The sequence below is a fragment of the Oncorhynchus keta genome, chromosome 22 (assembly GCF_023373465.1).
Source record: "Oncorhynchus keta strain PuntledgeMale-10-30-2019 chromosome 22, Oket_V2, whole genome shotgun sequence".
In the NCBI taxonomy this organism is placed as follows: Eukaryota; Metazoa; Chordata; class Actinopteri; order Salmoniformes; family Salmonidae; genus Oncorhynchus; species Oncorhynchus keta.
Window position 1 is genome coordinate 33,816,902 of NC_068442.1, and position 14,912 is coordinate 33,831,813.

The window sequence follows — 14,912 nt, forward strand, 5'->3', positions numbered from 1 at the left end:
TTAACAAAAATCCCACTGCAGGAGAATAATTGAACTGTTTCACCCCAAACTACAAATCCCTAATATTGACAGGCAGACAGGAGGCTCTATTGTGCTGCTCAGTAGTAAGTACTGTGGGATGTATAACAGGCTTTATGTACAGTTCAGCCTCTAGAACACCAGACAGTAACTTTTACAGCTCCTTGGGCAGCTGTTCCTATCACTATAGATTAGCCACACAGTGTTCCAGAAGTCTCCAACCAGACCAGAGAGGGAATACAGTCTTAAAGCATGTTCAACATGAGGACTTATGCTCTGTTCGAAGGGAAAGCAGCTTCCGTCACAGCAGCCGATAAAACCCTGAACAAAGCTAATTGTCTCATAAAACCACAAAATCTGTGTGTCATACAGACAGCTCATTAAAGACAATGACTGGGGAAGGGGGGTATAGTACAGTGTTGTCTATACTGTATAAACTTATGACTTCATCATCTCAACACAAGTGCCTTATCATAGACAAGACACAATAGAACCTCAGAAGCATATGACATCATTATCCATAAGGGGTTTGGTTGAGGACACTTTTTTGGAGATATAGACTGAGTTTACGTCCCAAATGGCACCCTATTCCTTATGTCGTGCACTATATAGGGAATAGGGTGCCAATCGGGACATCCCTTACGAGGCACCTGGTTGTGAGGAATGAAACCTGGCTCACCATGTAAGGGCAGACCATGGATCCGGGACCAAACATGAGCTCACACTGTCGGTTGGCATTGTAGATCTGACCAGGGAGGTGGTTGGGTAGCTCGTACGTCCTGCTCACTGGCTCGTCCAACAGGCACTCTCCGTACCCTGTGCTGAAAGGTAACACATACACACATAAAAGCTACATCACGCAAAGTGCTTCATCAGTCAAGATTCATACAGTACAACAGAGTAGTCAGGATAATGTCATCTTTGTTATTCATAATCACAAAATAAACAGCTCCGTGTCACCATCCAGGACTGATGATAGTCAAATGTAAACATTTTTGTCCCATGTGGGTGGTCTGGTCTGATGTTACATAACAGTGAGATTGACACCACTTCCCCTCACTGAGACCTAATATTAGTTAATGCTGTCACTATGAAACTGGAGCTAGGCATCATACACACGGAATAAAACTGCATTTATATGCAGACACAAAGCTATCCCAACCACATATTAATTCAAAATACATTTCTCTGTGCACAAAGTAGAGGATTTTGAAGATGGTGCAGGATTGAGATGGCTGCAGTTTTGCGGGCTCCTAACCAATTGTGCTATTGTGTGTGTTTTTTTTGCGTTATTTGTAACTTATTTTGTACACAATGTTTCTGCCACCGTCTCTTATGACCGAAAAGAGCTTCTGGATATCAGGACAGTGATTACTCACCTCGTACTGGACAAAGATTTTTTTTCTTTAACGAGTCGGATGTATAGGACCCGACAAGGCCCAAATCTCTGTTATTCGCATGAAGAAGAAACAGAGAAATCTGGAACGTAGGTCTGGGTGCCTTGAAATGATCCGACGGCGAGTGAGTAATTCCCCTCTACCATCAGTCCTATTAGCCAATGTCCAATCATTGGATAACAAAACGGATGAGCTTTTTTTTTCACCTTTATTTAACCAGGTAGGGTTAAATAAAGTTGACATTTTTTAAAATAAAAACAGAGCTCATACATTTTGTTATCCAATGATTGCACGTCAAGACTGTACTTTCTACTTTTAAACTCGGACAAAACAGAGATGCTTGTTCTAGGTCCCAAGAAACAAAGAGATTTTCTGTTGAATCTGACAATCAATCTTAATGGTTGTACAGTCGTCTCAAATAAAACTGTGAAGGACCTCAGCGTTACTCTGGACCCTGATCTCTCTTTTGAAGAACATATCAAGACCATTTCAAGGACAGCTTTTTTCCATCTACGTAACACTGCAAAAATCAGAAACTTTCTGTCCAAAAATGATGCAGAAAAAATAATCAATGCCTTTGTCACTTCTAGGTTAGACTACTGCAATGCTCTACTTTCCAGCTACCCAGATAAAGGACAAAATAACTTCAGTTAGTGCTAAATACGGCTGCTAGAATCCTAACTAGAACCAAAAAAATGTATCATATTACTCCAGTGCTAGCCTCCCTACACTGGCTTCCTGTCAAGGCAAGGGCTGATTTCAAGGTTTTACTGCTAACCTACAAAGCATTACATGGGCTTGCTCCTACCTATCTCTCTGATTTGGTCCTGCCGTACATACCTACACGTACGCTACGGTCACAAGACGCAGGCCTCCTAATTGTCCCTAGAATTTCTAAGCAAACAGCTGGAGGTAGGGCTTTCTCCTATAGAGCTCCATTTTTATGGAACGGTCTGCCTACCCATGTCAGAGACGAAAACTCGGTCTCAACCTTTAAGTCTTTACTGAAGACTCATCTCTTCAGTGGGTCATATGATTGAATGTAGTCTGGCCCAGGAGTGTGAAGGTGAACGGAAAGGCTCTGGAGCAACGAACCGCCCTTGCTGTCTCTGCCTGGTCGGTTATCCTCTTTCCACTGGGATTCTCTGCCTCTAACCCTATTACAGGGGCTGAGTCACTGGCTTACTAGGGCTCTTTCATACTGTCCCTAGGAGGGGTGCGTCACTTGAGTGGGTTGAGTCGATGTGACCTTCCTGTCTGGGTTGGCGCCCTCCCTTGGGTTGTGCCATGGCAGAGATCTTTGTGGGCTATACTCGGCCTTGTCTCAGGATGGTAAGTTGGTGGTTGAAGATATCCCTCTAGTGGTGTGGGGGCTGTGCTTTGGCAAAGTGGGTGGGGTTATATCCTTCCTGTTTGGTCCTGTCCGGGGGTGTCATCGGATGGGACCACAGTGTCTCCTGACCCCTCCTGTCTCAACCTCCAGTATTTATGCTGCAGTACTTTATGTGCCGGGGGGCTAGGGTCAGTTTGTTATATCTGGAGTACTTCTCCTGTCTTATCCGGTGTCATGTGTGAATTTAAGTATGTTCTCTCTAATTCTCTCTTTCTTTCTCTCTCTCAGAGGACCTGAGCCCTAGGACCATGCCTCAGGACTACCTGACATGATGACTCCTTGTTGTCCCCAGTCCACCTGACCATGCTGCTGCTCCAGTTTCAACTGTTCTGCCTCTGATTATTATTATTTGACCATGCTGGTCATTTATGAACATTTGAACATCTTGGCCATGTTCTGTTATAATCTCCACCCGGCACAGCCAGAAGAGGACTGGCCACCCCACATAGCCTGGTTCCTCTCTAGGTTTCTTGCTAGGTTTTGGCCTTTCTAGGGAGTTTTTCTTAGCCACCGTGCTTCTACACCTGCATTGCTTGCTGTTTGGGGTTTTAGGCTGGGTTTCTGTACAGCACTTTGAGACATCAGCTGATGTACAAAGGGCTATATAAATTCATTTGATTTGATTTTACTTAAAGACTACACGACCAATGGGACATTATAAACTGTAATGTCTTATGTTTCACTGAGTCGTGGCTGAACGACGACGTGGATAACATACAACTGGTGGAGTTTTCGGTCCATCGGCAAAATAGAACAGCTGCCTTCGATAAAACAAGAGGTGGCGGTTTGTGTCTATTTGAAAATAACAGGTTTTGCTCGCATGAGGTAGAGAATCTCAAGATAAGCTGTAGATCACACTATTTAACAAGAGAGTTTGTCTATATTTTTCATAGCTGTCTATTAAACATCACAAACCGATGTTGGCACTAAGATGGCACTCAACAACCTGCGTAAACAAACGAGAAAATGCTCATCCAGAGGCGGCGCTCCTAGTGGCCAGGGACATTAATGCAGGGAAACTTACAACCATTTTACCTCATGCTAAATGTGCAACCAGAAAAAAAACTCTGGACCACCTTTACTCCACACACAGAGACGCATACAAAGCTCTTCCTCGCCCTCCATTTGGCAAATCTGACCATAACTCTATCCACCTGATTCCTGCTTACAAGCAAAAACTAAAGCAGGAAGTACCAGTGACACGCTCAATAAGGTAGTGGTCAGATGACACAGATGCTAAGCTACAGGACTGTTTTGCACAGACTGGATATGTTCCGGGATTCTTCCGATGGTATTGAGGAGTACACCACATCAGTCACTGGCTTCATCAATAAGTGCATCGATGACGTCATCCCCACAGTGACTGTACCCCGACCAGAAGCCATGAATTACAGGCAACATTTGCACTGAGCTAAAGGGTAGAGCTGCCACTTTCAAGGAGCACTACTCTAACCCGGACGCTTATAAGAAATCCCGCTATGCCCTCCGACGAACCATCTAACAGGCAAAGTGTCAATACAGGACTAAGATCAAATCATACTACACCAGCTCCGACGCTCGTCGGTTGTGGCAGGGCATGCAAACTATTACAGACTACAAAGGGAAGCACAGCCAAGAGCTGCCCAGTGATATGAGCCCACCAGATGAGCTAAATAACTTCATGCCCGCTTCGAGGAAAGTAACACTGGAACACACATGAGAGCATCAGCTGTTCCGGACGATTTTGTGATAACGCTCTCCGCAGTTGATTTGAGTAAGACCTTTAAACAGGTCAACATTCACAAGGCCGCAGGGCCAGACGGATTACCAGGATGTGCACTCCAAGCGTGCACTGACCAACTAGCAAATGTCTTAACTGACATTTTTTCTAACCTCTCCCTGTCTGAATCTGTAATTCCAACATGTTTCAAGCAGACCACCATAGTCCCGGTGCCCAAGAACACTAAGGTAACCTGCCTAAATGGCTACTGACCCGTAGCACTCACGTCTGTAGCCATGAAATGCTTTGAAAGGCTGGTCATTGCTCACATCAACACCATTATCCCAGAAACCCCAGACCCACTCCAATTTGCATACTGCCCCAACAGATCCACAGAAGATGCAATCTCGATTGCACTCCACACTGCCCTTTCACACATGGACAAAAGGAACACCTATGTGAGAATGCTATTCATTGACTATTGCTCAGTGTCCAACACCATAGCGCCCTCAAAGCTCATCACTAAGCTAAGGACCATGGGACTAAACACCTCCCTCTACAACTAGATCCTGGACTTCGTGACGGGCCGCCCCCAGTTGGTAAGGGTAGGTAACAACACATCCACCATCCATCCTCAACACGGGCCCCCCCAAGGTGCGTGCTCAGTCCCCTCTTGTACTCCCTGTACACCGATTGACAGCACGGCCAGGCAACGACTCCAACACCATCATTAAGTTTGCTGATGACACAACAGTAGTAGGCCTAATCACCGACAACAATGCGACAGCCTATAGGGATGAGGTAAGAGACCTGACCGTGTGGTGCAAGAACAATAACATCTCCCTCAACGTGATCAAGACAAAGGAGATGATTGTGGACTACAGGAAAAGGAGGATCGAGCACACCCCCATTCTCATCGACGGCGCTGCAGTGGAACAGGCTGAGAGCGTCAAGTTCCTTGGCGTCCACATCACCAACAGACTAACATGGTCCAAACACACCAAGACAGTCATGAAGAGGGCACGACAAAACCTATTCCCCCTCAGGAGACTGAAAAGATTTGGCATGGGTCCTGCATGCAACAACTGTAATCACGTTCATGAGTGCCAACTCTCCTGTGCGACCAGGACAATATATCCCGACTACACAGAACCCTCCACGGGTCCTCGCCCATTGATCTCCGTGAACCAGGGTTGTCTGGGCCAACGGGGAGCCACCAGAATCAACAACAGACACTCCTTACGGACTCTCTCAATGATGGCCTGAATCAGGTCCACCGGAGGAAATGCATAGACCACGGTACGAGGCCACTGAGACGCCAAGGCATCCATTCCCAACAGAGCGCATGCATCCCTCATTGAGAAGAACAGATGACAATTAGTGTTCTCAGTAAGGATGAGTCTGTTGTGATCATCCTGTGGAATCAAACACCTTTTCTTGTGATTCCCTATGAACTCCAGAGTCTGAATATGGGAAACCAGCGTGGCAGTGTGGAGCTCCACCTGTTCTCTCGACTCTCTTGTTACGACCAGCCAATCATCCAGATAGGCCAAAACTCTGATCCCCTGGCACGGCATCAGTGCCAAAGCCACCTCCCTCCACCAAAATAGAAAAGGTGTGGAGCGATACGGAGAGCCCGAAAGGCAGGACTAGAAACTCATAGAACACACCCTCGAAATGAAACCTCAGAAGCTTTCTGTGGGGAGGATTTGTGGCCACATGAATACATGCATCCTTCAGATCTATGGACATGAACCAAGAACCGTCACTGTTAATTCAAAAGCACCGTGCTCGGATTAGCCCCCTTGTTAGCCTCTTGAGTTAACTCGCCAGCTTTCCATCCATCAGCAGTGTGCAAACGAGCCCCGCCTCCTCCATACTCTCTACACTCATGAACTCGCCATAACCGGACTGAATGAGGGGAACCACAGGTCGTCTTTAGCTCTTTGGCGAACTCTTTAAATATTTTACCTCCTGTCCCACCGCTGCAGGGACAGGTAAATACCTTCCCCCAAAGTTGGAGGAACTCTGCTGAAGATGGCAATACACCCCATCTGATCTGCCGCCCTACGACACAGCTCCATCAAAAGCGCATTTACCACCAATGGTTCACTTCACATGTCGAATCCAAAGCCTGGGATTTAGGTTTTCCCGGAATGATGCCATCCGATTCACACTCTGAAAACCCTCCAGAGCCAACCAGGGATAGTATATCAACCCTGCAATCCGAACCCTGAACAATGCCAGAATAAACGGAAAGAGCCTCACTCAGCTGGGATGACACCCCTATCAACTCTGACCAACACTACTAGTGGTCCGAGCCAAAGTCTCCTGAGCGTGTTTCCACCCCAGGAAAACAGGACAGCACTGGTGAGTATCTTTAACTTTCATTGTGAAACCACATGCCCTAGGGCAGGGTCGAATGTTCCTTTTTGAACTTACTCCACTGGCCATCTTACTCAAAGAAGCACTGGCTACACAAGCAGAGCAGAAAGTTGTGTTTTTTTAGCAAACACAAATCCTTCCCAAGGAAGGAAGCATTAGCTACACAAGCAGAGCAGAAAGTGGTAGCTTTTAGAAAACACAAAAACCGATACCAAGTCCCAAAACTCACAACATCCAGGGGGACGATTACTCTCTCCCTACTGACACCTAAGTCAGAGCCAAATGTCATAGTCTTTGTGCACTTGAAAAGCTAAATTGTATGACATGTTCTTTCTTCAGAAGAGCCCGGGTATTATAGCCAGGAAAGCAGGGCTTCCGAGGTCGCATCGGAATCTATTGGCCCGTTGGGCGTGATTTCAGTTCAGGTGAATATGATTGGTCGTTGACTCCCCATAAAATGTTACACCGAGTGACCGACTGAAAGGGAACCCTTTGTTTTGTATCCCAAAAAGTCTACACGTGCTTGGTGGAATGAGTTAGTCTAACATTGGGAAGAGACAAATGATGAAAGCTACGATGAGGTCAGTCAATTCTTCATGGAAATGAGAAGAAGAGAGAGGGAGAGATGCCCCATATTGAAGCTATAAGATAGTGGTCTGTTTGTCTGTCAGAGTCCAGAAGGAGGAGAAGAGATGATGCCCCATATTGAAGCATCTTTCACCAGGTTGTCATCGTCTAATGAGAAACCCCATGGGCCTATGATTAAAAACAGGATGGATATGGGGGAAAAGAGCAGCAATTTTTTATTAGGCATGCAGTTTTTTTTGGCAAAACAGAGGAGCCCGAGACAGGTGATGCGACTCCCCTATGACATCAACAGGGGTTCTACACCTGGCAACCATTGGGAGGCTTCTTTAAAGTGAGTTTATTTAGCAAATAACTTATAGTTATCTCTCAGTGTTTGTCATAAGAAGCTACTCCATAATGAGTTCCGTAAAGGCAGACTGTGTTTCCCGTGAGATGGTAGCTGCTATGAAGTTGCTCATATATCAGATTTTATGACCGACGCAGGGTATTGAATGATACAGCACATCCCTGTTGCACAGTTGTAATAAAGTAAATGCAAACAGCATAGGAAGATATATTGCAACCATTACCATTCTAACATAGCAAATAACTAGAAAATAAGTAGTTCTAAAAAGTTTATTTTCACAGATAATGCATCTTGAATTAATTGAGGACAAAGATATATTTTTTTACCAAAACGTAAGAAAAACGTTTTTAAATGGAACTGTTCAGGATAGCAAGACATCTGATGTTTGTGTGGTTAGGATAATTCCCAACGTGGGTACCTGGCATCGGAATGTAAAATTATAGGCTTTGCCGGTACTAATGATTACGTAGTATCAACACAAGTATACACATCAATTAGTGGGCGGGAACACAGAGAGATTTGCATTTTATCTTTATATAGGTTTAATGGCTTAAACCGGTTGGAGGACTGCCAGGAGGAGAATGAATGTGTCTATATCACGGCCTACACATAAAAACACCAAGAACACCAAAGACATTTTTCACTCAGCTCTCAGGTGTGCAGCCAATGGGAGTTCACCATATTACACAGACACAGAAATGAGAACGAGGGAGGTTGGCTATAGGAGAGGGGTTGAGAGTTAGTGGGTCCCTCTATATTTAAGTTGACAGGAGAGTGTTGTGCATTAGAGTGCTTTGAAAGAACAATTGGTAATCAAAACAGTGATGTATTGACCAGGTAAGCTAAGTGGACAGTGGAGGTGCCGTTTGTTTAAGTCATGAAGACTTTGAAAGCAGTGGGCCTTGCTTTCAGCGGCCTGCCTTCCCACCTCCGAGACTCCTTCACACTGAACCCTACGCTCCTGTCCACAGCCACACAGAACTGTTTATAAATATTCCCACTGTTAAACAAATCAGCCATCCTCTTCCTGCAGCAGGGAACGTCTCTCTCACAGCCATTGACATTTACCTTCCACTCACACATCGAGTAATTGAACACTCAGCTTTTCTAACACAGCTGACATATAAGCAGAAATGTTCTGCAGTAAAAAATGAATAGGAGTATTATTTTTCTTGTGTTTCTAATTTTCCAACCCAACCACTCAAAGCTGGATGGATGGATTCATCCGCTGGTAGGAAACTGTGTAGTACAGCAGCGGAACAGGCCTGTAACCTTACAGCCTCGATAGGAGGCATTCGCCCGGGAGAGACCGCTTACTTCTCAAGATGCAACTCATCAACAAGGAGGCCTTTTGTGGCTGCTCACAATCAACAAAGCAGGAGGAGAGATCAAAGGGTCATGTCCAGAGAAAATCTAATTATAACTGACATTTCCCATCTTAAATGGAAGCCCTTCAGAAGAGGTTGGTGGCCACCGCTTGGCTGTGGAGCCCGCTGAATGAGCCGCTGCCCCGCGTTACCGTTTTTGCGGAGAAAGCACGCCACTGACTAAATGACTGTTTGTCCAGCATCTCAAGAGCTGGTTCTGCCTGAGTGCAGAGACAGAGGAGCAGGGGAGGATCAATCGCTCAGGTCACTCTAGGAAGACCCCTGCTTCAAACAGGAAATACTGTCTCACACCAGGGAAAAACACAGTGGAGACAGTTTACACTGGCCTGCTCTACATTCTCCCTTTTGGAGAAGGTAGCAGAGTTTGCTTACTAGATTATGTCCCAAGAATACAAACACTTTTTGCTTGTGTTATTTATTTGTCTTGCATTTTCTATAAAAAGGAAGATATTAGAATGTTTTATTACAGTGATTAATGTATCTCCAAAAAACATGATATATTTATTTGTATAACAATCTGTATGTTTGTGAAAATGTGTACATTAGGACAATTACAGTGTCCGGAAGAGTATTCTTCCATGACAGAAAAAGGGACGAGGTACCTACTCCAGAAACTCAGTGATGTACTTGCGGCTGCACTTTGACCAGGACCAGGGACTAGTGTCGTAGTTGAGGGTGGGCGCCATGACGTGAAACTGGTGCTTTATGCCTGCCTCCCTGCATTTGGGGTTGTCATCATGGGGCATGTTGAACCTGCCGAGGAGGAGAACACACACACAGAGAGCGATTAGTAAAAAGGGGTGATGGCTGCTCAATGGATCAGAAAGCTTAGTGGTTAGAGCATTGGGCCAGTAACCAAAAGGTTGCTGGTTCAAATAACTGAGCTGACAAGGGGAAAAATCTGTTGATGTGTCCTTGAGCAAGGCACTTATTAACCCTAACTTGCTCCAGGGGCACCGTACTACAAGGCTGACCCTGTAAAACACCACATTTTACTGCACCTCTCCGTTGTATGTGACAACTAAACATTGTTTTTTTTAAGCAATGGTCTTCATTGAACATGATCTGGCACTACGATGTAGAGATGGGGGCCTATGAAGCGTTACATCTCAATTAATTCTAGCAGCTAAATAGTGAATAGACTAATAAAGTTGCTCATCTTTTTGATGTAGGGCTGTGGCGCTCATGACATTTTGTCAGACAGTTATTGTCATGCAAAAGACTACCGGTCTCATGGTAATTAACAATAAGATTAATTAGCATAAACATGTTTAGCATCTTCATGCTTCCAAACACACAAGTTGCTGATGGGGGCCTTTGGAACATCTACATTTAAAAGTCTAATAAAAAAGTCTAATAAATTTAATACACACCATCACAATAAATCCGTTATTTATTTTAATCAGGTCTAAAGAAACATTATGATATGAAGAAAATGTATTTCCAATTAACAGAATATGAGTTAGCCTACTGTATGTTATCTGGCTATGCTCCATGCAATTAGGCTGTAGCAGAGCTGGACGGGCCTATACGCTCACTACGCAAGGGCCCTGCCTCCCCCTCGTGTCAAAGCGGGTGTCAATGTTTACAACTTGGATGAGAGGATGAAGTGGAACTGTCCTTCTGGTCACGAAAAGAGGAAAAAAACACCATGAGAGTGAATTGCGGGAACAGCAATCAGGTAAACCTGTTTTCTCCTCTCCAAGTTTGATGTCAGAAAATAACAGTAACGTCAAGTTGATGTGTTAGCTTGCAGTTCATCTCTCTCTAGTCTATCTTTCTTGCTAACCTAACTGGGCAGTGCATCTCTTGGTCTGTCTGTGTCTTGCTTGCTTGCCAGCCACTTCCAGGGCTGTGTTCTGTGACTTTGTGCCTGTCAAAAGTGAGAGTGAAATACAACTATTTATTACGTTTGATAAACGACAACGGGCAACGGTGTTTATAAACTGCAGCTCGGAAAAGATAACCGCGTCGCGCGTGACCATGTTGTGGCAGATGAGGGAGAGGTGAGGGGGAGTGGTAATTGAGGAGAGATATCTTGCAGGTATCCTCCTTTACCCCTTTATATGGACTTCCTGCCCCAACGAGGCAAGACTGGGATTCGTTAAGCCAGGGATTGCTTGGGGATAAAGGAGGAAGCGGCCTGCACAACAGGGCAGAGAAGGAGCGAACCAAGCAAGGTATGAGGAGTCAGAGCTGCGAGAGCCAGAGCTAGACCTGAGTGTGAGGACTACCCCTGGGAAACGGAACGGACAACGAGAATGGCTTGTGGACTGTGGGGTGATTGGTGCATTTCCCCCTCTTCCCCAGTGTATGAAAATCCCTAATAAACTTCCCATGTGCATTCTATTTGTGCTACTGGTGCCTGTTTTGCTATTGAACTTGGTGACGTGGAAACCCCACACCCTTGATCCTGCTACATATAGTGGAGAAAGCAGGCAAACCAAACCAAGTTCAATAACTAAACAAACACAGAGCACAATGGAAGCATTGGTGAGACAAATGGTGGAGGCAAACATAGCACAGCAGGCTATGCAGCGGGAGCTGCTGGAAGAACGGCGTCAGCAGAACGCTCTCGAGAGACTGAAAAACAGCTTCTATCTCAAGGCCATCAGACTGTTAAACAGCCACCACTAACATTGTGTGGCTGCTGCCAACACACTGACTCAACTCCAGCCACTTTAATAATGGGAATTGATGGGAAATGTGAAATATATCACTAGCCACTTTAAACACTGCTACCTTATATAATGTTTACATACCCTACATCATTCATCTCATATATATATATACGTATATACTGTACTCTATATCATCTACTGCATCTTTATGTAATACATGTATCACTAGCCACTTTAACTATGCCACTTTGTTCACACTCATCTCATATATACTGTACTCGATACCATCTACTGTATCTTGCCTATGCCGCTCTGTACCATCACTCATTCATATATCTTTATGTACATATTCTTTATCCCCTTACACTTGTGTCTATAAGGTAGTAGTTTTGGAATTGTTAGCTAGATTACTTGTTGGTTATTACTGCATTGTCGGAACTAGAAGCACAAGCATTTCGCTACACTCATATTAACATCTGCTAACCATGTGTATGTGACAAATACATTTGATTTGATTTGATGCGAGCTGAACTCAGCCAGCTGACAGCCGCCCAGGCCAGTATAGCGGCAGGTGCAACAGTCTCTCGCCCCAAACCCAGTAGGTTTTTCTGAAGCTGACAGAGGCTGACAACTACCTACAGAAGGGACTGCTACAGGAGGTGCAGGCCAGAGTCCTCCATGAGAGGGAGGCCAAGGAGTCACTGAGGTGAGGTGTCCCTCCATCAGCAGAGATCTGCAGAGCTTCAGCAGAGCCTGGAAGAGCAGAAGGTTGCTATGAGGGAGGATTTAGCCAAGCAGAAGGAGGAGAAGCAGGAGAACCTTACAGCGCTGAAGGAACAGCTTGTCCAGAAGCAGGAGAACAGCTCCCTACAGAAGGTCGTGCAGGAGGCCCAGGCTGCAGCCCGCCAGTAGGAGGCAGTAGATGCGATGAGAGGGGAGGTGACCCTCGATCAGCAGAGAGCTGCAGCACTACAGCAGAGCCTGGAGGCTGCTCTGAGGGAGCAGGAGGCGAAGAGTTGAGAGGAGGCCACTCTGAAGATGGAGTGTATGAAAATCCCAGTGTATGAAAATCCCTAATAAACTTCCCCTTTGCATTATATTTGTGCTACTGGTGAAACTCGTGCTTTCCAGCAGAAAACTCTGTGGGGACCAGTCCAGACAATATATGGGCGTGATGGCACTCCTCATAGGTGCACATCATTTTAAAACACGACAATGATTATCTAGTCTCTGTCACAATTTAGTTACAACTCTGGATTAATGCAAGGTGGATAGAAATGGATTGACAATGACTATTGATTTATATATTGCATTTAAAATGTTGATTAGCCTGGAATACGGATCTCTCAGAAAAGAATAACCGTCAAGTATTCAGCCAAGCCATAGTATAAATAGCATTTTATATTTGAAAATATATAAAAGGAAATCTGGGGGAGCCAGTTTGAATGGGCCTGATGCAGCTGATAAAATTACAGTTTGGCAGTGGAGGAGATGCTGGATCATCAGCCAGTACAAGCACAGACTCAGTTGATCCACATCCAGCCACAGCCAGTACTAACAGACGCAGTACTGGCAGCTTCAGCAAGTACTAACATAGACCCAGTACAGCTGGCTACAGAAAATACTAACACAGAGTCAGGTGAAGTACAGGCAACCTCAGCCAGTACCAGCACAACCAGAGGTGTACAGCCAGCATCAGATACAAGCAGCTCAGACTAGAGGTCGACCCATTAATCGGAATGGCCGATTAATTAGGGCCGATTTCAAGTTTCATAACAATCGGTAATCGGCATTTTTGGACACCGATCACGGCCGATTACATTGCACTCCACGAGGAGACTGCGTGGCAGGCTGACCACCTGTTATGCGGGTGCAGCAAGGAGCCAAGGTAAGGTGCTAGCTATCATTAAACGTATCTTATAAAAACAATCAATCTTAACATAATCACTAGTTAACTACACATGGTTGATGACATTACTAGTTTATTTAGCTTCTCCTGCGTTGCATATAATCGATGCGGTGCCTGTTAATTTATCGTTGAATCATTTTAATTTTACCTTTATTTACCTTTACATATTGCACTTTTACTTTCTTCTCCAAAACTTTGTTTTTGCATTATTTAAACCAAATTAAACATGTTCCATTATTTATTTGAGGCTAAATTGATTTTATTGAAGTATTATACAGTATTAAGTTAAAATAAAAGTGTTCATTCAATATTGTTGTAATTGTCATTATTATAAATAAATAAAAATAAATAAAAATTGTCCAATTAAGCGGTATCGGCTATTTGTCCTCCAATAATCGGTATCGGCGTTGAAAAATCATAATCGGTCGACCTCTAGCTCAGACCTTTATAGAACAGTTGCTTCTCTACCAAATGACCCAGCAGATTGGCCCCCAGTCTTAACAGACCTTATTTGTATTTATTTATTTCACCTTTATTTAACCAGTTAATCTAGTTGAGGACAAGTTCTCATTTACAACTGCGACCGGGCGAAGATAAAGCAACGCAGTGCGACAAACAGAGTTACATGGGATAAACAAGAGTACAGTCAATAACACAAAAAAATAAGGTCTATATACAGTGTGTGCAAATAGCATGAAGAGGTATGGCAATAAATAGGCCATAGTAGCAAAGTAATTAAAATTTAGCAGATTAACACTGGAGTGATAGATGAGCAGATGATGTTGCGCAGATGATGGTGTGTAAGTGGTGATATTGGTGTGCAAAAGAGCAGCAAAGTAAATAAAAACAATATGGGGATGAGGTAGGAAGATTGGGTGGGCTATTTACAGATGGACTATGTACAGCTGCAGCGATCAGTTAACTGCTCAAATAGCTGATGTTTAAAGTTAGTGAGTGAAATGTAAAGGCGGTCAAAGTAGGTGTTGGCTTTGGGGATGACCAGTGAGATATACCTGCCGGAGCGAGTGCTGCGGGTGGGTGTTGTTATCGTGACCAGTGAGATAAGGCGGAGCTTTACCTAGCATAGACTTGTAGATGACCTGTAGCTAGTGGGTCTGGCGACGAATATGTAGCGAGGGCCAGCCGAATAGAGAATACAGATCACAGT

The 14,912-nt window shown here is 44.6% G+C and overlaps 1 protein-coding gene across 3 annotated transcripts in view; it reads right to left on the minus strand.

Annotated features, from left to right (window-relative positions):
- LOC118401373 (A disintegrin and metalloproteinase with thrombospondin motifs 20-like) overlaps positions 1–14,912 on the minus strand; it is a 147,375-nt gene that overhangs the window by 89,749 nt on the left and 42,714 nt on the right. For all 3 annotated transcript variants that reach the window (XM_035798833.2, XM_035798835.2, XM_035798834.2), the window contains 2 exons: positions 9,821–9,967; positions 698–839 (listed from right to left, as the gene is read on the minus strand). In XM_035798833.2, the coding sequence (XP_035654726.2) occupies positions 698–839; positions 9,821–9,967 (289 nt within the window). The remainder of the gene's footprint in view (positions 1–697; positions 840–9,820; positions 9,968–14,912) is intronic.